Source organism: Chaetura pelagica, unplaced genomic scaffold (assembly GCF_000747805.2).
Source record: "Chaetura pelagica isolate M959 unplaced genomic scaffold, ChaPel_1.0 scaffold39, whole genome shotgun sequence".
Taxonomy (NCBI): Eukaryota; Metazoa; Chordata; class Aves; order Apodiformes; family Apodidae; genus Chaetura; species Chaetura pelagica.
This window is the reverse complement of record NW_009954614.1, coordinates 610,481-638,107: the sequence shown is the minus strand read 5'-3', so window position 1 is coordinate 638,107 and position 27,627 is coordinate 610,481. Positions and strand designations below refer to the sequence as shown.

The window sequence follows — 27,627 nt, the reverse complement described above, 5'->3', positions numbered from 1 at the left end:
TTCTTAAAAATCATTAGTTGGAGAGTATGAACATTTGACTGCACAGTCAAAGATGGTGGTATTGCAGGTGATTTTTATTCAGCAAATAATGTTAACAAGAGCATTACTGTTGTTTAGAATTATAGTAGTGTGGTACTGGTTTGGTTGCTTAAACTTTTTTAATGGAATGGAGGGGATCCCAAAACCACTGTATCTCCTATTTTAACAAGTGTATCACTTTTGAAGTAATTTTTCATGGTCTGTTTTGCACTGAGGTTTAACATACACAAATTTGAGCTTTCTTCAAAGTCTTCAGAAAGATAAGTTTATAGAACATTTTGGGAGGGACTCTTTATAAAGATTATAAGTTCTATTACTGTGTCTTGAACCTGATATTTGAACATTAAGCACATGTATTAATAAGTTTCATAGCAGACCTTTGTTTGAGGCTTGGCATGTGGAAGTGTAGTGGAGTAAATAGCACGGATTTTTAAGCAAATGGCTGAGATGCAGCTTGAGCTTCTAACAGTGCAACTCTCTGAGAAGTTTCTGGAGTGGGAAAATAATTTCAAAATATTGTGGTGTTACTGCCCAGCTGTATGTATATTAAATATAGAACTTTGTCTCACTGCATTCTCCAAATAACAAAAGCTAACATCATCTGCCCCTGAAGTACTAATTCTAAATTTAAACATGGTTTGAATTTATACTGCACTTTAAACGTGGTATTTGTGACAGTTCAAGATGTTACCAAAACATCAGTGGACGCAGAGGAATGTGGAAATTTGTGTAGATTGTTATGAACTGTGAGATAATTGGACAATTGTTTTTAATTCTGGGCAAGAGCAGAGTAAGTAGAGAGGGAGAGAGAAGTCTTTCAAACATGTTTCTGGAGAATTTGTTGTTTATACAAGGCCCTTACAAGTTTACTTTATTCAGCCAAATGCTTTTCTTTATTGCCCTTCATGTTAATTACATTTCAGTAGGAGAATGTACATTTATGGACAACTCTTACCTTCATACTTTCAATGCACTATAAAGATCATACAGCTATATACTTTTAAAGTTAAATAGAAAAGGATTTTTTTAGTCAATTAAGACAATATGATATACATGTACTTTTTCAATTTAGCAAACTGAAGAACAATTGCTGGCTTTTATAACTACACTAATAAAATTATTTTGAGTGAATGTGTAGTGAAAAAAACTTTTCAATATATTACATTAACATATTGAAGAATTGTGGTCATAGCTCAGAAGTTTATTGTTCCATTGTTATTAAAGTCTTGGCTTTGTTCTGTCTGTGAAATAGCTTGTTTGTCATCAGGAAGATTTGTCACAGCATGCATTGTCTCAGTTAACATACTTAGCATTACAAGAATAAATGCTGAATCCTGCAGAGATTATTTTTGTAATCTCACTTTAGGTAGAGAGGTTTAGAGATATCCATGGGTTACTTTTATTAAGAGCTGAGGCAGGGGGGTAGGAAGAATAAATCATCACGTAAAATAGTTAAAGAATTACTTGTTTGCTCTATGTTGAATTAGTGTATTACACTATTGCTGATTTTTGTGGCTTTATAAATTTCTGTGAAGTTACTGTTAGTAGTAGTGTAGGAAAAGAAAATTATTGCTTGTTTCTACAACATTCTCTTTTTGTATTTAAGAGATAGTGTGTGAAAGCATGATGTTTCATGTACATTCATTGGCCCATGGAACTCAGCTTTAACATTATGATTACTTGCCTTTTCATTTTGTCTTAAAGAGGCCTTCCTGAGTAAAGCCATACATGTGAGACTCCATCTGGATCTTCCCTCATTATGAGTAGGTCTGAGGTTAGGAACATGGTGCAGTACAGTGCTCTCTTAAAAAGTAAAAATAAATAAAATAATGCAGTCAGGGGAAAGGTTAGTAACGTAGGCATAGTTGCTTCAGACTACTACTGTTACTGTTCCTTTATGTTCCATGAAAAGGAATGGTCCAATGGGGATAAATGCCATCTAGAATTTTGATGTAATTCAAACTTCTGAGTGTTTAGTTTGTTATTGTCTTCTATTACTTGATAGAAACTGAACTGACCTTCAGTTGAAGAGTTTCAGCCAGTTGATTACTTACCTGAAAACTGATTGCAGTAAATATATGTTGCATTTTAAAAGTTAATAGAAGGAACTGTAAGCTTTGACCTATAAATGTTGAATCTTATGTCAGATTCTACAATTTATTTTAACTTCAGTATTTAAAACCCTTTTTTGAAAATGAAGAATTGCCAGCAATTTTTCAGTTTTCCTCTTTATTTCAATAAAAAGCTTGACTTAAGTTATAATTGCTGCAGGCCTTGCTGCTGCTCAAAATATTGGTGTTTTTATTTTCAAAGTAATGGTATTTCTGGAAGTATTACTGCTTTTCTAATTTCCTTTTTTTTTTTTTTTTGAGCAGATTATGACAGTACCAAATGATCCCTATACTTTCCTCTCTTGTGGTGAAGATGGCACTGTAAGATGGTTTGATACTCGAATCAAAACAAGTTGCACAAAGGAAGATTGTAAAGATGTAAGAGTGAAATCTTTATTAAAAGATGACCTAAATGTAGAGCTGTACATCATACAAACATAGGATATTAATTCTGGTAAGGCTTTTAGAAGTAATAGATTTCAGGGTCGTTGGTGGAGATGACAGCATATTTCCCAAGAAACAAAAAAAGTTTGGGGACTTTTTTCTTTCTCTCTCTTTTTTTTTCACTTCATTTCAGTATCCCCTTTAGCACTTTATTTTAGTTTATGAACTTTGGTGTGAGACTTCAGATATGGTAGAAGAGATTGTGTTGAAACTGAGTCTCATAGTTAACCTTAGCTACTAAACAGTGCAGAGTTGGAGGCAAAAAATGAGCCTTGAAAATCATCTGCTATCTTGTGTTCTTAAGTATCCTTTGTCCCTCTCTAAGAAAAGATTTGGTAATGAAATATGCTAGATCAAATTGGTCTCTGGTATTACTCCCTAGAAGGTAAGATTTTGGTGGTGTCTGCTATGTTTGGATTTCAGAATAGTTTTAATACCGATTTGGAGAAAAGCTGTCACCAAAGTATATATTACTACTCTCACTTAATTTTATTCTGCTTTGTGTGTATTTACAAGGTTTAGGGTTTTCTTTCTTTCTTTCTTTTCCTTTATCCAGTTATGTACCAGCAGGTCAAATCTAGTCTAATTCTTTATATTAATTTAGACTGTTTCTGCATATTTGATGCTCTTCTGACTCAACGGTTATCTGTATTTCCATAGGAAAATCCAAGCTGCAAACTAGTTTATAAATCTATAGTTGTTACACTGACCTTTTCAGAAACATTTGTTCCAGTGGTTTGTTTTGGTTTGTTTGTTTTCTTTTTTAGTTGATGTACTGTTTCTTTCTCTGATAGTTTTCCTTCTCTGCAGTAGCTTTTCAGTTTGATATATTTACAGTCTATCTTCACAGGGCCAGACCTAGTTTTTTTCAAAACTTCTTTGACTAATGGATCTATGTCCTAAAGTAAAAAAAAGAGAATTATACTTCTGCATGTTCAGAGCTGTTATTTGAGTGCTGTATTTTTATTTGCTCCAGGATATTTTAATAAACTGTCGGCGTGCTGCCACTTCTGTTGCTATCTGTCCACCAATTCCATACTATCTTGCTGTGGGTTGTTCTGATAGCTCAGTAAGAATATATGATCGGCGAATGCTTGGTACCAGAGCAACAGGTAGGAACCATGCTTTACAGTAAGCTTTTCTAACCATTTGCAGTTCCAATTTCAGGTTATTACTTTTTATCTCTGAAATAGATGGTGAATGACTGAAGTGTAATACGTAGTTGAGTGTAGTTTTCTTCTCTGAGAACTATGCTTTGTAATAATAGAGTAATTTCACTTTAGTATTAGCTAATACAGAAATCTTCAAGTAAGTAAACCTAATCTCTTCATTCATAGAATCATAGAACTATTCAGGTTGGAAAAGACCTTTGGGATCACCATCTTAGAATGCATTGTATTCTGAATGCAGAAAAAGACATTTTGTAACATCTTTTCTTTCATCTAAACATGTGATTCCAAGATTCCAAAAAGCTAGTGATTGCAGCCTGCAACGGTCCACCTGAAGTGGAATCCCCTCCTTTGACCTGCTGGCCATGCTACTTTTGATGCAGCCCAGGACACAGTTGGTTTTCTGGGCTGCAGTTGCACATTGCCAGCTCATGTTGAGCTTCTCATCCATCACCACTCCTAATCTATCACCAGTGTGTGTTTGCACACATATGATCACATACCTGTGCATACATGTCCGTGCAAGCAGTCAGTGTCACAAAATCAGCCATTTCTTGTAGCACTTTACTGTTGAGGATTGTGGTGGAGGAGAAAGAAAACTATAAAGGTCACTCAATAAACGTAAAAATACACTTCTCATCAAGCTGAAGTTCTTGTAAAATCTCTCCCTTTGATCACAGTGGTTAGCAAAATTCTGTGAGAGCTGCCTGAGTAACAGATTGTGGGGGACTGATTAAGAGGTACTATGTACCTCCTCTTATATTGCAACAATGCTGGAATAAGATGAATTCAGGTATGCAGGCCTATAGAGTAAAGGAGAGAAAAGAAGATTTTGAAGTAATTTTTCTGGATGTATTGGGATAGTGTTCTGTTATTAGTTTTCAGGGGGTGGGAGGGATGTTTGGGTTGGTTGTTTTTTTGTTCTTTTTGGTTTTTTTAAGGAGTGGGGTGTTCTATGACTAGTGAATGAACTAGTGGTTTTTGAATAAAACTTTGTTTCATTCCTTATGTAGTGCGAAATTATAAACTTTGAACTTGTCTGTGGTCAAGGACAGACCATGGCACATACTATGCTACAACAGGTATGCCAGCGGGGAAGGAGTTAGGTGGAAAATTGAGGTTTTGGAACAGCCTGTTTTTCTCAGTGTTAGATCTCATAGGTAAATTTTATCTGCTCACATAGAACATGTAGAATGGAGGTGACTTGTCAGGGAAGCATAGATGTATAGTTCTGCAGATTCAAAGTGATAGTTTTCCCTTGAGACATAGTAATACTAGTATTTTAAAAACGTTTTGGGTAGAGAAGAGGAGATGTATGTCCTACGTTTTCAAAGTTACATATAATGGATTCTTTTCTAATTTGTGTGTGGGTACAGATTAGCATTATTATTGTTTAAATGTTCTTAGGTTCCAAAATTTCCATTTATACTACCCTTGACAGATAGCCTCCACACACTGTCATATTGAGGATACGTGAGATAATATGTTTGTGTGTGTGTTCTCATCTTTTATCTTTAAATGTATAGAGTGTTTGTAAACAAAAAGATGAAATACTAGTAAGATCTGGTTTGTCCCTATTCAGATGCAGTTTAATGCAGAAGCTGCAGGATTCTTAGATTTTCTCTGATTGTCTTTTGTTGGATGTTAAATAAGGAGTGTCTTGGAAGATTTTGAAAATTTGCAATAGTAAATGTATCATTTTTTTTCTCTCTCTCCTGTCCCATTTTTCTTTTTTTTATACAGGGAATTATGCTGGTAGGGGCACTGTTGGAATGGTGGCACGTTTTGTTCCACCTCATCTCAATAACAAATCCTGCAGAGTAACATCTCTATGTTATAGTGAAGATGGTCAAGAGATCCTTGTTAGCTACTCTTCAGATTACATATACTTGTTTGATCCCAAGGATGACACAGCACGAGAACTAAAAGTTCCTTCTGCTGAAGAGAGACGGGAGGAGGCAAGTAATTAAGACTGCTTGTTTGCATGTTTCATTTTTTGTTTTCATGGCACACCTATCAGTTGTATTTCCCTTTAATCTTAAATTAATGCTGCCATTCATAGATTGATATATGACAAGTAGCTGTGTTACAAAATTTGCATATTCACTATTTATGTAGTTACAATATTTTGTCACTCTGTTTTTTTGTCTTGTCTGTTTTTCCTCTCCTAAAGATGAACACTCCTCCAGCCATCCACTCTTCTTTTTTTTTTTTTTTTTTTTTTTCTTTCCCCTGGCATTATGGTGATACTTTCACAAGCTCCTCTGTATCTTGAGGTTATTACCTTTAATCTGAGACAGGAGCCTGAAAGGAGTTTAGAAGAAGGAGTTCTGTCCCATGTTGACAGAAGCATGATATCGATGTTTTCTTCTTTTTCTCAAGAATCTGCTCGAAGGCCATTTTAATACCTTTTTAAACACTTTTTGCATGATGCGTTTTCTTTAGTAGTCTGCCACTGTGGCATGTTTATTCTTTTAAATGCATGATGTTTGTCCTTTTTACCCCTAAAATAGTTGTTGCTTGGGTCCAACCTTTACAGTACAGCTAACAGCCAATGGTGAGAAGGTGTCTCTGGTGTCCTCTTGCATCCACGCCTGCAGCATATCTGCTGTCAGTCCGTGCCAGTACTGCTTTATGCTACATCAGTATCCTGTGGTCATAGGTAGTACTTTATTGCACAGGTTAACTAGTTGGCATTGCTATATATATCAGAACTGATAACAAGACGTTGTATACCACACAGGTGTGCAAAAGTAAAGCAAGTTAGGTGATAATCAGCTGGTCACTAGGCAGTTGTTGCAGCTAAATGAGCTAAAAGAATGCTTCAAGCAAGTGAAGTCCAGACAGAGTCTGACAAGTGTGAGGCTTGGGTTAGCTTCATGTTAAGTCTGTGGCCTGTTACTAGCAATGACCATGCTGTATTTACTGGGCATAGGCTGTGATTACTAGTACAAAAATTGTTGATCAGAAGTGGGTGTAGATTTGTAGGACTGAGGAAGAATGTCCAGTAGCATCAGTGTTACCTCACTGAGGCAAAGAAAGCAAAGAGAACCCAGAAGAATTACGTGGTGAACCAATGGTGCTGCACTTTCCCTTCTCTTCTATATACAGCTAGTTTGTTGCGAGGTAATTTGGTGGAGAATTGGCTGCCCAGTTACTATAGAGAGAGAAGACTGTGACTACCTGTTAGTAACAGATCCCATGTGTTCTTTTCTCTTGTAGGCACAGAATACATCCTGTAATATCTTCTTGACGGATGATTTAACTTAAATGCTATTTTTATTTCAGTCTGGCTTGTGGTTGTATAGAGGAGAAGGGATGTAAATCTTTCTTCCTGAATCTTCTGGCTCTTGAAAGTTAACACTTTAATATGCTTTCACCTCAGGGTTTTTTTAATTTAATTTAAAATTGTCGGCACAACTATTCATTTTTCTTCTTTTAATCCATAAATATCTAGCCAGTACACTTAATTTCAAACTCTGAACTGCCTTTCTGAATGTTCAAAGGAGGAGCTTTTTCTTTTCAAGTCACTGAAATCAACATTACCCTATATAGTACTTGTTCTGTACTGCCTGCTGCAAAAAAAAACCCCATATTTTAACTGTTTGAAAAACACACAGGTTAAAAAATTGAAGTTTATTTTAATAAAATTTTTGTTTCGTTAATGTCTGATTGTTTTTTTCCTTTTGCTTCATTGCAAATCGTATTTCATTAAGTTGAAACTGGTATGTATAGTTTTTAACACAAAAAGGTGAATTTTTTTAGCATAATTGAGTTCTGCAAAATTTCCAGAACTGAATTCTGGAAAACCTTCATTATTGTTGTTCAGTATGGAAAACCTCAATTAGCATAATAGTTACTAAAATAAAATAAAATAAAAGCTGCATCAGTTCTGAGAGTCATTGATTTAGACTTGAATTTCTATGTAGTTGAAACAGTGGCATTCTATTGATACATGTTACTCAGAGTTGATCTGAACATGTGGCTGACATTCCATGCTTTTTGTGACAGATACAAATTTGTGTAACTTCCGAAAATGGAGATACTGCATTTATATTTAAACTTAGAATTCTGTACTCTCCAACATAAATAGCTCTGTAATGCTTTTCTCTTCTCATTTTATTTTGGTTTTTTCTTCTGTAGTTACGGCAACCTCCTGTGAAACGTTTGCGGCTGAGAGGGGATTGGTCAGATACTGGACCAAGAGCAAGACCTGAGAGTGAACGAGAAAGAGATGGTAAAATGTTTGTAGTTGGGAGCAGGGAGTGGGTGGGTGGTGTTGTCTTTGTTTTGTGTTTTCTTTTTTTTTTTGGTTTTTTTTTTGTTGTTGTTGGTTTTGTTTAGTTTGGTTAAAAAAATCTCCGATTATAAATACCTTCAGTACCCTTTTAGATGTTATTTCCCAAAAAATAAAATAAAATCTGCTGGGGAGCTAAAAACCCTGAAAAACCCCTCCAGAAGACTCCTTCAGTATAGACATTGGCTAGATTTTTTTCTAAGAATGAAACTGCAGTATCTTTACTGTGCATTCTTGATAAAACAGTGTAGTGACTGATAGAGAATAACTATATTGCACTACCAGGCATGTGGTGACCTGTGACTTATTTTTCTGTTAAATATTTATTGTTCCATCTGCCTGTAATTTTCCACCTTTTGTCTGTTTTCTTCAGTTGTTGCATTCTATTTTTTGTATTTTAAGCTTCTGATGTCAGAGGTCCTCTCTCTGGAGAGTACTCCCTGGAGTACAGAAGGGGAATAAGGGATCCCAGCAAATGATCAGAGACCTGTAACGCAGAAATGAAGATAGACAAGGGCATTGGAGTCAGACTGGGGGGGGTGGGTTGGTGTGTTCCCCTTACTTTCTCCATTCCCAACAATGTCTTTTAAACTCAAGCAGATAATCTAAAAGCAAGGTTTAGTTATGATACATTGAAACTATATCCTAGCAGTGAAGCTGATATGCAGTCCTGAAAGATAATCAATAGCTCCAGGTACTTGATTATTCTTTCAGCTTTTATAACATCTGCATGTGTTGCAGCACTGATCTTTGAGAGACACATTGTCATTGTACATGTTCTCCCCAAGTTTGCTCCAGAATATTTCCTTATATGTTACCTTTTGTATGCAGGGTATTAAAATATTTTTCACATATATATTTTGTTACATAACTACTTCACAGTTACGCTGTTTCTTAAGGTCTTCAATTATAAAGATTTTCTAAAAGTATGTGGTGTTCAAGCAACTTTCAAAGTGGCTGAGGGTCCAGCAAAACCTCTTAATTCAGTATGAATGGAATGGTCCAGTCCAGTGGAATGGTCTTCTATTGTAAGATGATGTTGTGTAAAAAAAGAAAAATAATTTTCACAGAATACAAAAACACTTAAAGATTCAAATGTTTTTCAGCTGTTTACAAACTGAATTTTCCTGCCTCCTCTCTTGAAACAGATTTTGTTTCACATGTAATAAAACCAGAAGTAAAATGAGAAGAAAGTCTTTGGAGTTATGTTGAAAGAAAGTATATTGAAGATTTTGCTGCTTGAGACTCTTTGCAATCCTGATGCTTTATCCAAGATGTGAAAATGAAGAAAGCTTTTTAGAAGTGTTAAAAACATCATCTGTTAGTTTTATGCTAGTGCTTTTGCTCTTTCATTGTTTAATGCTAAGATTAGTTATTTTATAATTAGCTAGAAAAACAAAAAAAATACAGTCTTTCTTAACTTATCTGATCAGCATTTAAAACTAAATAACATAAATTTCACAATGCTGTGTGTGCAAAAGCTCCAGGTAATTGTAAAAAAGAAAAGGAGGAAAAAATGTTGGGTTTTAAGTGGTGCTGTGTTCAAGCTGGCAATTCTTGCTGGACTGTTGTACGGAAAAAAGGAGGTGGTTAAGGGGAGTACGAGTTGTGTGGCTTTAGAGTACAGGGGTTTTTATGGGACAAGAAATGGGAGGAAAAAATGAGCACTTTTGTAAACTTGTAGATGACAATGTCAAATTGTTTATTTTACAGGAGAGCAAAGTCCTAATGTCTCTCTAATGCAAAGGATGTCAGACATGCTGTCAAGATGGTTTGAAGAAGCTAGTGAAGTTGCACAAAGCAATCGAGGACGAGGAAGATCACGGTCCAGAGGTGATTTCTTTCTTTTCAAGAATAATAATGATAAAGTCTGTTTATGCTGGATGCACAGGCCTTGAATATAGCCTTTCTGAGATGTCTACTAAAACCTTTTTAGTGCATTCTGAAAAACTAAGCACACATGTTTGCCATATGAATGGTAATGCCAAAGGGTCTTTAGGGACAAAGTAAATTTACCTTTGGGCTCTTGTTTTTCTTGCTATTCTTTTTTTTTTTTTTTTTTTTTTTTAATCAAAGGTGGGACTAATAGGACAGATGCTCCTGCTACTAGTAACATGCCACCCAGTGCAGAATCCGAAACTGCAATGGAGGTAGATGGTTCTGAACAACTTCCGTCATCTTCCTCTTCTACAATGTCAGCCCAAGCTCCTTCAACATCATCTTCAACAGAAAGTCCCCCATCAACTTCACTGTTGTCCTCTCCTGATAGTGAACAAAGGCCGTCTTTGGGGGCCTCGTCTCAGCCAGTGCTCCATCCATCTGGTGAGAAGAAATCCATCTTGTCATTGTTTATGAAAAATTCTTTCAATAAAAAGCAATTCTATTTTAGGATGTTTTGGGTAATTGATCTCAGTTTCTTTTCTTTATTGCACATCCTTAGTGAGATTAGTTATTTTATAGTTAGTGAATGTAGTTCTGGTTTAAAGAGAGTAAACCTATCAATTGTATACATTTATTTGAAGAAGGAATCTCGAAGGGGTAACTAGTATTGTCTTTTGAAGTAGAAATAAAATAAGTATTGCTTGTTTTTTCTAAACTTACTGTTCTTTTCATGGAATATAAGTAACATCAGGCCTTCTTCCACTGTGGTTTGGCTGTAGCAGCATCAGTGCAATGAATAGCAGAAGCTATGCATGTTATAATTAAAGTAAGTAGAAAATGTCTCCTTCAGTTGGAATCTACATCCTCAACATTTCAGAGTCAGTTTGCTTCTCAAAAGTGTCTGGATAGACAGGGCTCACCTTGCATGATATTCCATTATTGATTCATAAATTATACTACATACTGATTTCTAAGCTTGTATATCTTGAAGAAACTAATCTGTATTTAATACAGACAAACATTCTTACTTTGCCAAAAGAAAGTATTTTCCATTGTCAATGTCATAAACTTGTTGAGGCAGTAAAAGAGCACCCTATGCTTTGACTTGGCCTTTTCCATCCCTATGCAGGAAACGATGCCACAGCCTTTAGAATTAAATACTTGCATGTGATTTTATTTTTTACTTTTCTTTGAAGTTAAATGCTTGGCCTCACAGTGTTGTGGAAAGGCTGATGTGATTCAAAACACCTATGGGTTCAGACTTTGTTGAAACTGCATGTTTCCTGTATAAAATCACCTTTTGTCTTGTACCAATTCTGTTGTAAAAAATCAGTCTTTGTCATTGTAAAAGATGGCTTAGGGCTCTTCATGCCCTAAAATGGGTGTCTGGGATTGTTTGGGATGAGGATTTCCCAGGGCAGAGTGTGCCATTCAGAGTACTGTGGCTGCTGCAGCCAAAATCTTGGGGACAGGTGAGAAATTATTAGGTTTCTGGTATCTGAAAGTCAGGGAAGCTAAAGACATGAGTTGAAATAAATATATAATCCTCTCCCTTTCAAACCTTGCAACTATTTTGATGCTTATTTAGAGGAAATAAGTAGTGAGCAGAAGTGTGACAGTACACGCAGTCCAGATACTATATCTAGAATAACTGAGTGCTAGAAAATGTATTTAGTAGCAGAGGCTTTTAGTCGCCTATGATTTATATTAGTATTGGTGTCAGCTTGCTTCAGTCTCAAGCTTTTAACATTACACACACACAAATTGATGAAGATGTCTCTTCTAATTCAGTGTAACCCAATTTAGCTGCCACCAAAGAACACGCATACCGTTACCAAGGGTTCGTTTTGATATTTGTCTTTTTTGTTTTTTAAGGTACATGGTATATTCTGGAGCTTACAGTGGCCAGGAGAGTATGTCCCATGGGAAAAATAATCGCTTCAAGCTATGCTATTGAAACTTCATGGGTTGCATAATGATAATGCACTAGACAGTATTTCTGGAATTATGATACATTTTTCTATCCTGGATTTTAAAGAATGTATGCTGAGTAGAAATAGCATTTTCCTCTTTTTTTCTCAATCTGAATTTCTAAGTAAAAGTTTATTCTGCTAGCATAAAGCTGATGTTATTTTCTAATCCAGCTTTTCTTTAAAAGCATTTCCTCTTTCCCAGTGTTACTTCAGACTTAAGACTCTATAATATTCATTTTGAAAGGGCTAGCAGTGGTTGTTTTGTTGACAGTGGGTACTTTCTAATTTACTGTATAATGTTTGATAGATTCTTTGACAACACCTAAGCAGGGTGTCAGATTGCTGATTTTTCCAAAAACAGAAGTCCTCATCACCCACCCCCAAAACTCCAAACACACAGGAACACACAAACAAAACTGTATCTTTTGTTCCTTATCGCTGTATGCGGACTTTAGTGTTAGGGCCACGTATCATCTTTAAATTATCTACAGGACTCCTGCAGGGGTATACTTAGTAATAGTATCCATTCACATACCTAGTAAGCATCTTGTCTTAAAAAAGCAGTGCTTTGAAACACTTAAGTTACTGTAAAACAAGTCTTTGGGTAACATGGGCTAGTGCAGGGAGAGGGAAGTGGCTGGGCAGGGGGAGTAGGTTGTGGCAGGGGAGTAGCAGTGATTTTATGAATGAGCAGGCTTTAATGTGTATTTCCATTTTACAATGTTTGTATGCGTATGTAACCCATGAGGGTGCCTAGTTATGAGACTTGATTTACTCAGTTTCTAGTCTAGCAATGTGAAAACACTGCTCTGTGTCAAGGACAGGATTCCCTGAATGTGTTTATCTGCATTTAGAGGTGAATAAAACCGGCTGCTTTTTGGGGTGACAGGACAGGGGAAGTGACAATGGGAGTAGTAGTTTACATACAGTGGGGTTGAGTGGGAAGACCAGATAGAGGTGTGTTGTAGATGTATGACTGGGAAAGCATTTTGGAAAATGGAAGAAGGAAAGCAAATGATTTTCAGCAATCATTTTGCCCAAAGTGGTGGTAGATACAAATGTGGATATTGTGGCAAAAAGTTAGCAAATTAAGAATATGGTTTTGGGTAATGACTGCTTTGGCATTGAAGCATGAGTTCAAACTATAGAGTGGAACAGGCTTATAAACAGCTTTTCATAAATAATTTCTACAGATTTCTGTAATGAACACAGGCACCTGGTGGTAATCCTGTATTTGAAACAGCAATACCTTTGCATATGGATTATAAGCCAAATATATTGTTGGTATGGTCTCCCAGAAAATATTTCATGCTATGAGTGTTTGAGCTTTACATCTGCATTATATACTCCATTTCTTATTGTTTTAAACCAGTACATGTTCAGTGTAGACTTAGTACAAAAATAGCTCCGTGCTGGTGCACTTAAGATAAGTTTTTATCAGAATGTATGTTGTAGAAGAATCCATTGGAAGATTTAAGTATGTTGCAAATAATAAGATCAATGCAAAATCTCAGTAGCCTGTGCTTGTCAGTAATTTTGAATGTATATATTTTTTTTATTTATGACAAGATGAAGCAATTGCTGGAGATTCTCATGCTTCCCTAAGGAAAAAAAAATAACGCACTTATTTTCTTGCCCTGCTTGGCCCATTCAGTGGAAACCATGAATTATTTTTTTATATTAGTTTTAAGATGCTGTAGTTTTGAACCACGAATAATAGTCAGATGCAATAAACTGTAAAATACAATAATGCTTTTTTCCCCACTAATAATATTCAAGATACACATTGGTACCATTGGGAGAGAGGACATGGGAGCAATTAACTAATTAGGACAAATCTTAATATGTGTTCTGATATAAGGTACCTGCTTTTAAATGTTGAATGGGAAAGTGGCAATAGCTATGTTTTTCTTTCCATTTCTATTTCCTCACTCCATTTGCTAGCAAAATAAACATCTGCATAGAGATTCTGAAATGAATGTTAAAAGGTGTTGTCACTGAACATATTCAAGATTGTAGTTACCTTTTTACATTTTGGATTGTAGTTTTTGTTGCATCTTAAATTTTAACAGTCTCTGGACTGAGTAGGACTGAATCAGCAGCAAGTACCAAAAACTGCAATTCCAGACATAATTGAAATTTCCTTAAAAGCATTTCTAGACTCGTTGGAGTTCTAATTTCCATAAATGTTCATGGCACAGGAAAACTATTCATAGCAAATCTCTTCAATGCCACATTCATTTTAGGGAGTATATATTTTTCCTTCCTGTATGCCTCATCAACCATAAACTGGCAGGGTGTATTTCCCAGAAGTGGTACTGTACTGAGGACATTACAGCTCATGACTGTTCGGTATTGATTGGTGCCTACCACTAAGTTTTGAATTATTAGATTCTGTCTTTGGGTTTGTTTCTTTTTATGAAACGTTTTGTTTTGTTTTTTTTTCTTCACTAAGTAAATAAGGGTTACAGAATATTTGAAAAGCTTTTGCTTGAATGAAAGGTTATATGCCAAAGTAATGCTCTCTGGTCTTTTAACATTTCATAGTACTGATTCTTTTTTTTTGGTAGATTTTCTCATATCTACAAAATACTCCATAGTGCCCTAGATACTAATACTGGTCTAGTCTACCAGTTTATAGCAAAACTAGCTAGAGCTTTTAATGTGAATATTTGAGTCTGAATTAACTTGTCTACCCTACTATGTTACAGATGAGAGTACTTGAGCAGTGGTTTTGGTCAATGTTTCAACTGTTACTAATAAAGATACAACCTGTGTTGTATAAAGAGAAGTGCTTGCTGTCGAGCACTTGTAGAAGTGAAGGAAATCTGCAAAGAACATAGAAAAATAATTTACTTGGACACCTAGTTTTATAGCAGTCTGCAAAAAATGCTGTTAATCAAGCAGTAGACTGGTACATGCCAAAATGGTAAACTAACAAATGAATAAAGGAAACATTAATAAAATGGTTAAGTCTCTAAAAATGTAACTGAACGGAGAGTTGGTTAAGAGAATGATACTAAGAATTGTTTATGATCCAATAAATTACTTTCTCTGTAGGACCACTTAGCAGTGTTTTCAGACTTTGAAAGCTCACGCACTGGGGATGTCTGATATAAAAAATGCGCTCATAGTAAAGTGTGTTTTTTCATTAGACACTGTTCTGCCACCTATTTACATAGTCCCAGTTTACTTTTTTCACAGGTTTGTTTTGATCAAAATTGTACTAATTTAATTTATTTTTCCACATCAGGAAGCTATCACATTCATTTAGAAAATTTACCTGTAGAACACAGTTGCATAAATCTACACCACAAATATTCTCATTTGTGATATGTGTTAGGAACATGAAAATGCATACTTATGTTGTTTGCTTTGTTTTCAATCAGTCAGAATCTGTTTTCATTAACTAATTCTTTGTTAAATGGTCTAAGTGTTAGAGATGGGGAGGGGGATGTTTTGTGTTACATGAATCTTGAATTTTTAAGTGCTGTGATTCATGCATTTAGGAAGAGAAAAATATTTTATAACTTCTGGATGTTAGTAAATTACTTACATTTTTTTTTTTAAACTGTAATTACACTTAGTATCTGTTGCTTCTCTCTTTGGTCAGTCCCTACCCTCACTCCGTGTTCTGTATATTGTGCTTGCTTCTTTTACAATTTTTTTTTTTTCCCCCTCCCTGTTTGTCAGAGTTTGTGGGACCTGAGTTAGCTATAATCCGTAGGGGTCTTCAGCGGCTGAGGCTTAAGAAGGCAGAACAACAGAGACAGCGAGAGCTAGCTGAGGGGTCAGCGCCACAGTCGTCCTCCTCTGATCAGTCCTCCTCTAAGGGCTCCTCACAGGACCCTCAGGCATCAGGTTGTCATTTGTCAAGGTTTCTTTAGCAGCTAACGTAGTTATAGTTTGTGCTGCTGTTGTTGGCTGAGATGCTTCTCTTCCAGAACAAGGCAGTTAATGCATTTGCTGCTTGTCTTAACTTGCATGTGGTGGTGTTTATCATCACATGGTTAAAGAGTAATATTGACAGTTTTCATTTATCTAACATGTTGTGATTATATAGCCAAATGATACTATATAGGTAGTTTCCTAGGTGCATGGAATCAGGTGTGTGCTTATGTTTATTAGAGTAGTCGAGTTGAAATTACTGTGTTCTGAATGGAGTAAGGTACTTACACACTTGAAATCACATTTTGGTTTTAATTGTGTCTGATAGTAAAATTTAAGACTTGGCTTTGGTTTAGCATATGTTATCAATCAGGGTGACAATTCAGTAAACTAGAATTTTGGCACTCTTAAATGCTATGTTTTACAGTAAGTATAGTGAAAATACTTGCAACAAGCCTAAGTCTCCAAATATGCTTTCCTTTTTTGAACAAAGTGATTTTTCATGTTACTACACCCTTTTTCCTATTGATATTAAAAATTATTACAAGAAAGCCTTGAAGATATTCAAAAAAGAGACATGTTTGAGAACATTAAGGTAGAAGCATGCATATCAATGATGAGGTAAACCCTGAAGCATAAATTTGAAGCAGATTTTGTCATGGCAGCATGTAAAAATAAGTGACCTGCATCCTATGTGAAAAATCAGCATATTTTGTGTTGAGAAGTAATGTCTAGGAATGTTTCTTCTATTGATAAATTCTGTGACAGTTGAGGTGTGGCTACATTACTTATAAGGAGGGCATCAGGCAGTTCAATCTGTTTCTTTCCCTGGAGCCTTACAGAACAATTTGATAAAACAGGGGCTAGTATTGTAGTTACAGTGTGCAGTTACTGTGTTTTGAATAACTTTCTATGATAGAAAAAACTACAGTTAGTTTTCAACGTATTTAGAAACCAAATAAATTCTGGAGAACTGGAGTAATTATTTACTCCCACTTGCTTGTGGGTCAGCATACTGTAGGATCCATACTGATACAAATTTTAAGCTTTAAGCTGAGTAATTGCTTTGACTGAGAATCAGAGATGTAGTTAATTTGAATCCTCCATTGTTGTCCCTTGGAGTTTGGAGTTCCCACATGCTTTGAATTTTAAGAAAACTTTTTTTTATTGGGGATTATCAAGGAGCCACAGAACACATAGCCTTGGAGGAGACTAGTGTTAAACTATTTACCTCGTTTTTTGTGTGATGATAGTGAATTTGCTAATTTAACCATTTTGCTTAGTAATTGTTTTGAAAAGTAGATTCACTATATGTACCATCTGTAGGACTTCAAAAACAGGTCTCAGTGCTTCAGGCCTCACTCACACTGGAGCTGGTGTTGCAGTGATAAAAGGAGGAAGTTTTTTTTAATTGAAGCAATTCAGGTGGCATACTAATATTTTGAAGTCAGGTGCTGATTGCCCAAAGTATAGGAAGATGCTTCAGCATATAACTGACTTTAAAATTATCTTCTATTTTCTGTTTGAGGTTCCCCAAATTTATGAAATCTCCAGTTCCCTCTTTAAGTGGTGGTCCAGTTTAGAATGTACTGGTGACATTACAACCAGTGGTGAACTGCATTGGGATGTAGACCCAGCCTGTGAAGGCTCAGGTAAGAGTTTGGATTTTTGTTTGTTTTTTTAACTATATGGCACAGTTTTGGTAATACTTTTTTCAAAAGCTTTATCAGAAATTTTTAAATAACTTTTTCAGAATATTTTACAAAACAAAGCCATATATTAAAAAAAGAGGCATTTACCTGAACTTCTCTAGGCTGGTTTCATGGTCCTTTTTATTAACCTACCTGAAGTGTGGGGTTCCAGACTGTGGTGCCACTTCAAGGGGTTCTGGTGATCTGTGGCTTCTAGAAACTTGAAAAAGTAAAAAAAAACAACAAAAAAAACCAAAGTGAGTTAAAAATTGCCATAAACTGAGCTCTTAACTATAGCAATTGGAATATTTAGGATTCTTGCTTAAAAGTTCTCGTATTACAAGTGAAATGGATTCACAAAGTTGTAAGAAAGTATCAAAATAACAGTGAAACGTAGGAGATTTAAGCCTGGCATGGTCTGCTACCTTGAAAATTTTTCATTTCTGCCAACTGTGATTCAGTTATGCAAAGGGTAAAACATACCTACTTCTTACTTATTGTTGTATAATGTGAGGTCTTAAGAAAATTTAGAAGTGCTGATAAGGGCAGGAAGCGTAATTTCTTAGGTTTATCATTAAAATACATTAGTTTAGTCATATTTCTTCTGTTAATCATGATCTGAATAAAAGATCTGATGAGAATAGCTTTTCCAGCCAAGTAAAATGTTTGGCAGCATGATATGCCTTTTGAAAAAGACATGTAAGCTTATAGAAAGAATTGGAGTGCAAAAACAGAGCGTGACTGAGAACCGCTGGCCTCTGTCTTTAGGCTTCTCAGCTTGCTGTCCTAGACCTCCCCTCCCTGTAGGCCTTTTGATGCAAATTAATCCCAGTCTTTGGCTTCATAACTGTGAGACAGTGATCAAGCCAGCTTGCCCTGACAAGAGGTACACTGATTCCTGTGCTGAGTCAGCTAGAATAAAGGAGACAATTTTTTGGGACGGTGCATCTTTGCACCAGCTTTTTGCTCTGATTTACATTCTAAGAAGCGGATTACTACTCCATCAAAGAAAACTCCGCTGTAAATACTTCTCCTTTAAATTATGAGTTATATGTAAAACACACTTCATTTTTTGGAAAGTGAAATATGTTATTGTAACAAGAACTACATCCCATCCAAATCTAGTTTATAAATTCTGTAGTCTGTCTTCGTAGTGTTTGGTGCAAGGCATGGGCATGGCTAAACAAGGGTGAAGACAAAATAGCCCCCCAGGCCCTTCTCCCCTCCCCTGTGCTAGGTATCAGTGTAACGAAGGAACAGATTGTGATTCTTGCCCCAGTGGCTGAGAATAAAATATCGTTTGAGGATATATATTTAAAATAACTTTATCAGTTGAGCAGTTTTTATGGCTGTACTGCAAAATGGGTTACGCTTGTGGTTCTGGCCCAAACCTGGAACTGAGCTTCCTGTAGGAGTGAGAGTATTGTTTCATTCCTTTTCTTGTGTAGGATTTATCTTTGTGTTAAAATTCCTTTAGCAGCTGTGATGTTGGCAGACTATGAATCAGTTTATAATACAAGATATTAAATCCTTTTAAGTTAGCATGAATCTGTTTATAACAGAAGATTAACAAATAGAACCAAGAAATGGTAGCCTAGCCAGTATCTTTGAAATACTGCACTAATTTATGTACATCAGCTCATCCTAAGATAATACAGAAGTAGGAGCTAGTCTTCAGAGGTGACAGGGAAAACAGACTCACAGTAGATATTGAACATTGCATCTGTTGTGTTTGCTGCCCTGTGAATGCAGTGCTGGTGATAGTTATTAGCTGGTAGTGTCTAGTTGTTTTTTGTTTTGTTTGTTGCTGCTTTTTTCCTTCTGTGATTAGATGATGATTTTTATAAGCCTGACTGGTGTGGTACTGTGATAAACTCATGAAGATGTTCTCAGTCACTGGATGCTACAGAGGTATAGCATCTGAGAGTGCAGAACTATCAAACTGCCCTGAGTGGGACATATTTTGCTGCCTTAGGATTTTAAAAACAGTCTGTATGCTGTTATCTGTAAACAGTCTCATCTTTTACATTTTATGTTTGTAGGTATAAATATTGAAGATACTGGTATGCCATTCAGTATTTTATTTTGAAGTATAAGCATTCTGAAATTTGCATTTAGCAGATGGTTTGAAATACCAGTGTCATTTGTTAGCTGGAGCAAAGGCTTTAGGAGTCATGACTCTTCAGTGTTTTTACTGATGTTTTAGAAATTTGAAGAACACAGTAAAACCTTTGGTAATGGACAGGCATTTTTAATATTGATGTGTCAGCAAGCTGCTGGCTGTTCTGTGACTACCTAAAGAAATACATAATGATTGGAAACAACTGGCTTTGCTTCTGTCATGCCTAGAAATCGCAATATGGCTGGCTGCTTATCAAACAAACCCAAAGCTTCCTTATGCTGCTGCTTTTTATTTTTTATTTTAAACTAACATATGATCGTGACATTGCTATGCAGTTCTCTGCTGCTTATGTTTTAAGTTGAAATCTCGTTTTTGTTTCAGATTCTCCTTCTTCTGTGGTTAACAAACAGCTTGGATCCATGTCACTTGATGAGCAACAGGGTGCGTGTGACAGGAAATGCACTATACCCAGCCATAGTTGATTGCAATGCTTCCTTTCATGAGGATAAACAGTCTAAAAAATGCTGTTCTATCTATGTGAAGTAGAATTCTGTAAGCAGATCTGCTGGAAAGTCATTAATTATTTAATTCTCAATACGAGTAACAGAGTACGGTTAATTGTTGTTTTCAAAAGCCATCCTATGCTCAATTCTTAATGTGTTCAATATAGGTACAGTAAATGTCTTATGTACTCTACAGCCATCTAGAATATATTTTTAAATGCAAAGTAAAGTCAGTTCTCTAAGCAGTCTGTTTCTGAATGGTTCATCTTGGATCAAAGTACAAATATCAAGATTGAAGTAACTTTTATATATAACGCCATGTTAATTTATCTTATGCAAGAGAAATGTGCAGATGTGTTATACTTGCACATTTTGAGTAACTCAAGAGCGTCTGTTGCACTCAGGTTACCCCTGTAACCCATTAACCCACATGCGCTAAACAAGTGCTAGTGTTTTTCTGGTGGTAGAACAAATGCTTGTGAGCTTCTCTGTGCCCATTATTCATCAGTCTTCAAACTGTGAGCAGTGAAGTGGGCCATAGGTGGCCCTATTCCAGCTGAACCAATGTCATCTGAAGTGAATATTTATGCCTGAATAATTAATGAGCAATAGATGATAATGTAAAAATAGATTTCTGTACACACTCCATTATGCTTACTTCCATATCAAGGCCTTTGTAGAGACTTAACAACTCCAGTTTTGCAAAAGAGCTGGCTGTTTCATCTTGTTTCACATTCTAAACTAGAATGCCATTTTGAAATCCCATTTCTGAAAAATAGTTTGTTTGGCAATTGTTGAGATTGTGGATTATTTTAGGATGCCAGAATATTGGGGGAAAAATAAAACTGTATCTTATATTGACAGATACATTCATTTTGTGGAATTATATTTTGTGATGAAATAACAGTAAATCTTTATTTGTAAATTTGCTAGTTATTCAGTAGTCTATGCCAATAGTCAGGTTTAACTGGAAAACTGGCTTATTATTAGTGGCCAAGTTATGCTTTCTGTTGTGAACTTAAAGCCTTATTTGATGAGTAAAATGAACTGAAATCAACATAGGAAGTCTTTGTATATTTTCTGAGCTTCTTACAACTGCAATAATATTGGAAAACTGCTAAGCTGTTTAGTGAAGTTGTGAATTAAGCCCATCTAACAAAGATAAAACTGGGTGTTTTGCTCCCAGAAATCAGTTCCCAAATCTGTATCAGATTCCTCCTCAAGCAGGATCAATTGCCTTAAAAACTATTTTGTGTATGACTATTGTTAATTGCATAGCTGTAATGGACCCGTGGTTATAACAGAATTTTGGGAGCTTTTCCTAATAGTTTTTCCCTGTGTTAAGAAATTACTTGGACTAATGTGAAGAGTTTTCCTCTCATAAAAGCACTTCAGGTTTCTTAATATACAAAAAACCCACCCCAAAATATATTTGTTTATCCAGAATTTATTGTTACACCATTTCTTGTGCTGTTTTAAGGCAGTTTTTCTGTTGTGATGGTAAGGATCACCTAGAGAGACACAGAATGTTACTTCTTGTTTGGAAAACTAGGAATTTGGAAAAGGAGATAGTTTATTAGGAAACCTGCTGCCCAAATGGTAGCCAGAAAGACTAATCTGCTGAGATTCAGTTGGATTTTTGAAGTTGAACTGCCTGAGTTTAATTTCATGTTTCAACAGAAATCTCAAAAAAAGTAAACTAAGCTAATGAAGGAGATAATACCAGTTATTTTTATACAGAAATACTTTTTCTTTCTTATTCTCATTTTTTCTTAATTTGGTAATAATTCAGCTATTTTGTATTGGAGTAGTCTCTTTTGTTGGCATTTATGTTTTAAGACTGTTTCTGGGTTTAAAGGTTTTTTGATACTTACTACAAACATACACATTTAAAATGCCATTATTTTGACAGTCCAGCAGAAGTTAAGTCATTCTCCTCTGTGCCAGATGGTTTCAAGTGGATTACAGTGATCTACCCTGGATTTTATTTTATTTTTTTACTGCGATTGTAATAATGTAGGGTAGCTGTTAAATTTGTGGTGGTGTAAAAGCAATGTTGTGACTGTAAAGTACTGTCTGAATTGCTGTGATTAAAGAGAGAACCGGAAGCTAGAGAGCTAGCTGAGCAGCTTTGAAGTGTGAATGTGTGTATGCATCCCGTACCATCTTAATGCTCCCTCCTGCATACACAGAATCCAGAGTGATGACTGAGATTTCTACATATTTGCAAGCTAGTGTGAGGGTTTATGTCCTTGTGGTGATGTCCATACCAGAGTGTTCAGTGCCACTTTATAGATACCAGAGCTGGTTCAGAACAAGCCAGTTGATGTCAGCTGTAGCAGAGTTAATTGCTCAAAGCCAGTAGTGGAAGTCCTTGAAACTATATTGGCATGTGTTGTCTCCCAGGTAATTAGCTCTGCCTGCCAGTCAGAGGAACTGGTTGAACATCAGTATGTATGCATGTAGAGCTTTGCAGATCTACAATGAGCTCTGCAGGTACAATCTCGAATTTCAGACGTGTGCTTCACTGTGAGGCACAGAGCGGTCTGTACTGCCTCCTTGGGTAAAGTGCAGTACTGAATGTAATTAATATAGGGGTGATCTGGGCAAAGAAGCTGTGTGCCTTGGGTTATACATTAGGCTGGTCCAAATAATTATTTAATTTTCAGTCTTCTCTTAGACACCATTGTGCCTTACACTGAATGGTATCAGTGTAGCGTTGTTCAGTCAGTATTCCTCACTAGATAAGGGAATCTCCACCCTTCCCTCCAAGTTCAGCTGCTTATGATGAACTTACAGGTGTTAAGCCTTCCCATGGAATTCCTGCTTTCTGGAATATGCCACTTACTTTCTCCTCTTTCAATTAGCTTTTCTCCCTTCAAGTAACTCTTTGGTTTTCACCCAGAATATAACTTTACCTTCAGAATTTCCATAGCTGATTTCCTCATGAAACCATAATGAGTAGTACTAGGTAGGAATTATTTTGGAAGTTGTGCATGAGAAATCATGTATCCTTTTCTTGTGGTCTTGCCAGTAGACTAGTGAATAGGGCAGCATTTTAGTTTAACTAGGTAATGCAATTTGTAAACCTGTCTTTACGCACTTAGCACTTCATAGTTAAGACCCCTCAACTTTGTGAAGGTATACTTGCACAGGCTCATTTTCTAAGAGAAAAAATGTGTATGAAGCATATCACTTTTAGTTGTTGGGTTTGTGGTTTTTAAAAATATGGTTATCAATGAAATTTTATCTTTTGCCTGTAAGCACCTGGACAATTGACCATTTCATGGGAGTGTCTCTTCTGGGACAGGGTTGCTTACAAGATAAGACTATAAGTTGTTGATAGTGCCTTTAAAGTAGAATGTAAAAGCTAAGTAAAGTTTCAAGGTATTTTTGAGTAATTTGGAATAGAGTTTAGTAAGGTGTTGATAGTTGGACTCAGTGATCTCAGAGGTCCTTCCAACCATGACAATTCTGTGTAATCAGTCCTTCGCAATCACACTGTTCTTCTTGAAAACAAAAAGTTCATGACTTTTGGATTTTATGTACCTTCTCTACAAGAGTATTTGATTATGTACTAGGCAAAGCTTATTAGATTTCTTCACAGAGGCTCCCATTCAGCTTTCATTAGCAGTGTAAGTTTAATATAAAACAGTGAGCTACACAATTCATTCTGTGCAGTTTATTATCAGATTCTTGTCTTATCTGTCTTCTAAAAAGTTTCTTGTTCTTATTGATGTCTATTTAATTTCCTAAAGCTAGTTTAAAGAAGAAACTGACCCAATCCAAATTGTAGCTCATGTTATTGTAGATTTATAAAAACCCAAACCACAACTATTACACAATATGGTTTTAAAACTATCTGTCTCCAAGAAATTTGTAAAAATAATTTCTCAGTCAGTGCCCTCTTTGGATAAGTCTACAGCAATTCTTCCAGATTTTTGAGTGTGAATAAATATGAGCATTTTTTCCACAGTACGCATAGTCAAAGAACAGTCTTGGTTACATTTTTTAATGTTCAGATTTTAATACAGGAAAGCACTGTTGTTATCATATGATCTGAGCTTTATAAAACAAACCTAAAAATCAATTAGGTTTATCAGACAATGGCAATATTTGCTTGCTTCAGTCATTAATTAGTTTTGTGCTGAAGCAAGCGTTGTATAGCAGTATCAAGTTACAGTATAGTAATAATTTGGTGGCTGTCTCAAGCTATTGAAGGCAGCAACTTGTCTTTCTTTATGTATCTGGGTTCCAAATTCAAGAATATGACTTGTCTATACTTATTATAAGGAAGGTAAATAATTCTCCAACTGTGATTTTTTTTTTTTTTAATGCTTTTGGAGTCCAAAACTCCTGATTACTTGTGCTGCATGTTGTAACGATTGGTATTTGTACTTGATTAGGAAGGTATGATCAAAGCTTGAGCAGACTAAACTACAAGATATTTGCTGATAGGTTGCCAAAAATAGAGAAAGCACGTTTAGTTATTTTGTTGGAAATATCTACATATACCACTATAAAATACTTTCTTACATTTTTTTTCTTAGTTCACTTTAGGAACTGGAAATCTTGCTTTTGATCAGTCTTGTCTTTGCTCCACTCTAACAAGAGTGTAACAGGAACCTTTATTCATTTTAGAGTGTCTGTGAGCTTATATTTGCCTAGGATGAGGCCCATGCCTTATGTAGGATTAGAATCATGCTTGTAATTGGTTAATTTTCTTTAACATAAAATACATAAAATATTTAATTTGCTTATTTTGAGTGTTTTGATTTTAATTCACTTCAGAATATGTAGAAAGACATACTAAAAGTTACTTGGAGCAGCTGTTCACTGCTCTGATTCTGTGAGTGGGCTTCTGCCTGTCAGCATTTTAGAAGTATGCGCTTTAATAATTATTGAATTCTTATGTGCTACTTCATAGTTCCTATAACCTAATTGTATTTATAAGAAATAAAAATCCTGTGTCAATACTGTAGCCATTACTTTTTTCAGAAGTAAGTGCTTGACTTGAATGTTAGATTTTAATTGATGCTTACCCAAAGATGACCTGAAGCTTTTATTGTAAAATCAGTCTGCTGTCAATACTGCAAGTATACTTAGAGTCAATTTTTTGTACTCTATAAACCACAGAAATATAGCATGGTTTTGCCCAAACAGTCCTGAGGTAAAAAGCTCAGCATTCATGAACAGCAAGACCACTTAGGCTCCTTAGTGGTCATTTGAATGGTGCCTAATACTAAGTAAATTCTCCCATCTGGGTTCTGAACAAATGGCAGCTCTGCAGTGAGGCTTAATCTGATGGTACTGTCCATTAACTTTTTAGATGCAATCAAGGCCAACTTCAGTATTAATGGCAATTATGCCATGCACGTAGGTAGATTGTGATCATTAGTTTTACTCAAGTGTGGTGGATGTCATTGAGCAGTCCTGTTTTGAGTGAGTTCACAGAACATCCTTAAAACTATATATGCAGCAGATGCTTGGCAGATTTTCAATGGTGTTCAGTTTCATTCACTTGTGTTACTTTTGGACATCATGAATAGTTTGTCCTGCAGGTGCTCCCTATCTGCTTACAGTTATAACATAAAGGGTTTTTTTAAACCCAAAACTCTAGCTGACAGTTTGCAGCAGGTTTAAAGATACTGGTAGTTGGATGGGTTCAAAAAAGACTGAATATCACTTCCAAAAACATTTTATATTCTTACTATTAATATATTTGATGGAATAATTATCTGCTTAAAAGGATAATATTGTGTGTACACATACCTATCTACATTTTTATTTATCTGCATATTGTAGGACAGCATCTTTGTTTGCTTTCATAAATATAAATAATTTTAGGCCATTTTTAAAGCATTGCAAGTTTGGTGTGTTTAGTCTGAAACTTTAACTTTTTGCTTGGGCTTTAAGAGATCTTAAATAGACACTGTACATGTTGCTACCACATTTGGTCTTTTTTGGGATAATTAAATGAAGCTTCAGAATTTTAAGAGCTATGTGTATACTGCTGATGCTCATCCAAACTTTATCAACCCCATATTTACAGACACTGATAAGCCACGAACAGGAACAGGTGAACCAGTTTTAAGTTTGCACTACAGTACAGAAGGAACGACTACAAGCACAATAAAATTGGACTTCACTGATGAATGGTAAGAAGTTAATTTTGATTTTGATGGGTTATTGGATCAGCACGTATCACTAACACTCAGCATAGATACAGATAAACTGCTTTTACATATGGTAAGTGTATATATTTAGGTGTGTATAGACAATCCAAAATGGCTTTAGTTCTTAATGCATTCATAACATTAAAGACAGTCACAGTTTAATATGCAATTTATGCAAGAGGGTTTTTTGTTATACTTATTGTGGATCCTTAATGCTGACGTATTTTGAAACATGATATCTTTGTCAAACCCTAGCATAATATCTTACTAAAGCAGGGTTGTACAGTGTTGAAGAGATAGTTGAGGGCTAGCACATAAATTTTAATTGTGCTCTTACAGACTTTTCATATGGTAACTTAGGCTTTCTGTGGCACAGTTCCTTAGTTGTAAAACAGTGAAGTTAGTATTTCTGTGTCTGAGGAGTGTTGCTGAATCCATATGGTTAAGATATCAACTTTGTGGCCTGCTTAGATACTACAGTGATGACATTCTTTTCAAATAATAAACACATACTGTCTAACTGCCCTGACTTACTTGGTTTTGTATCAAAGTCTATCACTAGAGCATCTTGGGATCTCCTGAAGCAACCACAATCCTTATTGTATCTCCTCTTACTTCTGTTCTTTTGCTTACGTTTTCAAAATTATTGTAGAAGACAGAATAAATACTTGCTAACCCCACTGCTTTTAGCTACTCTTTAGTGCTGTGGCTTTCAACATAAAGCATATGCCTTGCCCATAGCAGTTTGGAGGCTTTAAACAATGATCTGTGTGTTTTCACAAGTATGAAGGCTTTGCCCATGTGATCAGACTGTTTCTATTTAGAGTCCAAATCCAGCAAGCTTTGAAAGAATTAGTTTTGCTGTAATGGCTTTAATTATTTCTGCATTTAGTTTTTTAGTCATCTTTGTTTAGTGTTTTAGGATAGGCAAATTTTGCAAGCATTAGCAAATGTTTTGTCCGTTTATTGTAGTGTCTTTTTAATGTAATAGTATTCCTACCACTGTATCACAGAAACAAATTTTATTAAACAACATTAACACTTTGTTTCTGTGTTTATTTTAAAACAAGATTAGAAAAATGCATTTTACACTTCAGTTAATTATATAGGTGATTCTGAAGATGGTAAATTTGAATTGACAACTACCCCAGAAACAATATTAAGAAAAAATAGAATGTACAGGGAATAGAGATAAGGGACAAGAAAATTACTCATACAAAAATCTGTAATCAGTGAAGTAAAGACTAAGTGAAAGCTACTAGAACTGATCTTCATGTGTGTATTCTCCCTAACAGCAAGTATTTTAACAAATCTTTCAGGCCGAAGGTTAGCA

The 27,627-nt window shown here is 35.5% G+C and overlaps 1 protein-coding gene across 1 annotated transcript in view; it reads left to right on the top strand.

Annotated features, from left to right (window-relative positions):
• The window catches only part of DCAF6 (DDB1 and CUL4 associated factor 6), an 89,677-nt gene that overhangs the window by 34,322 nt on the left and 27,728 nt on the right, over positions 1 to 27,627 (top strand). The window contains exons 6-14 of the mRNA XM_010005501.1: positions 2,415 to 2,528; positions 3,571 to 3,706; positions 5,507 to 5,721; positions 7,907 to 8,000; positions 9,774 to 9,893; positions 10,137 to 10,382; positions 15,608 to 15,775; positions 19,997 to 20,056; positions 26,171 to 26,276. Of these exons, the coding sequence (XP_010003803.1) occupies positions 2,415 to 2,528; positions 3,571 to 3,706; positions 5,507 to 5,721; positions 7,907 to 8,000; positions 9,774 to 9,893; positions 10,137 to 10,382; positions 15,608 to 15,775; positions 19,997 to 20,056; positions 26,171 to 26,276 (1,259 nt within the window). The remainder of the gene's footprint in view (positions 1 to 2,414; positions 2,529 to 3,570; positions 3,707 to 5,506; positions 5,722 to 7,906; positions 8,001 to 9,773; positions 9,894 to 10,136; positions 10,383 to 15,607; positions 15,776 to 19,996; positions 20,057 to 26,170; positions 26,277 to 27,627) is intronic.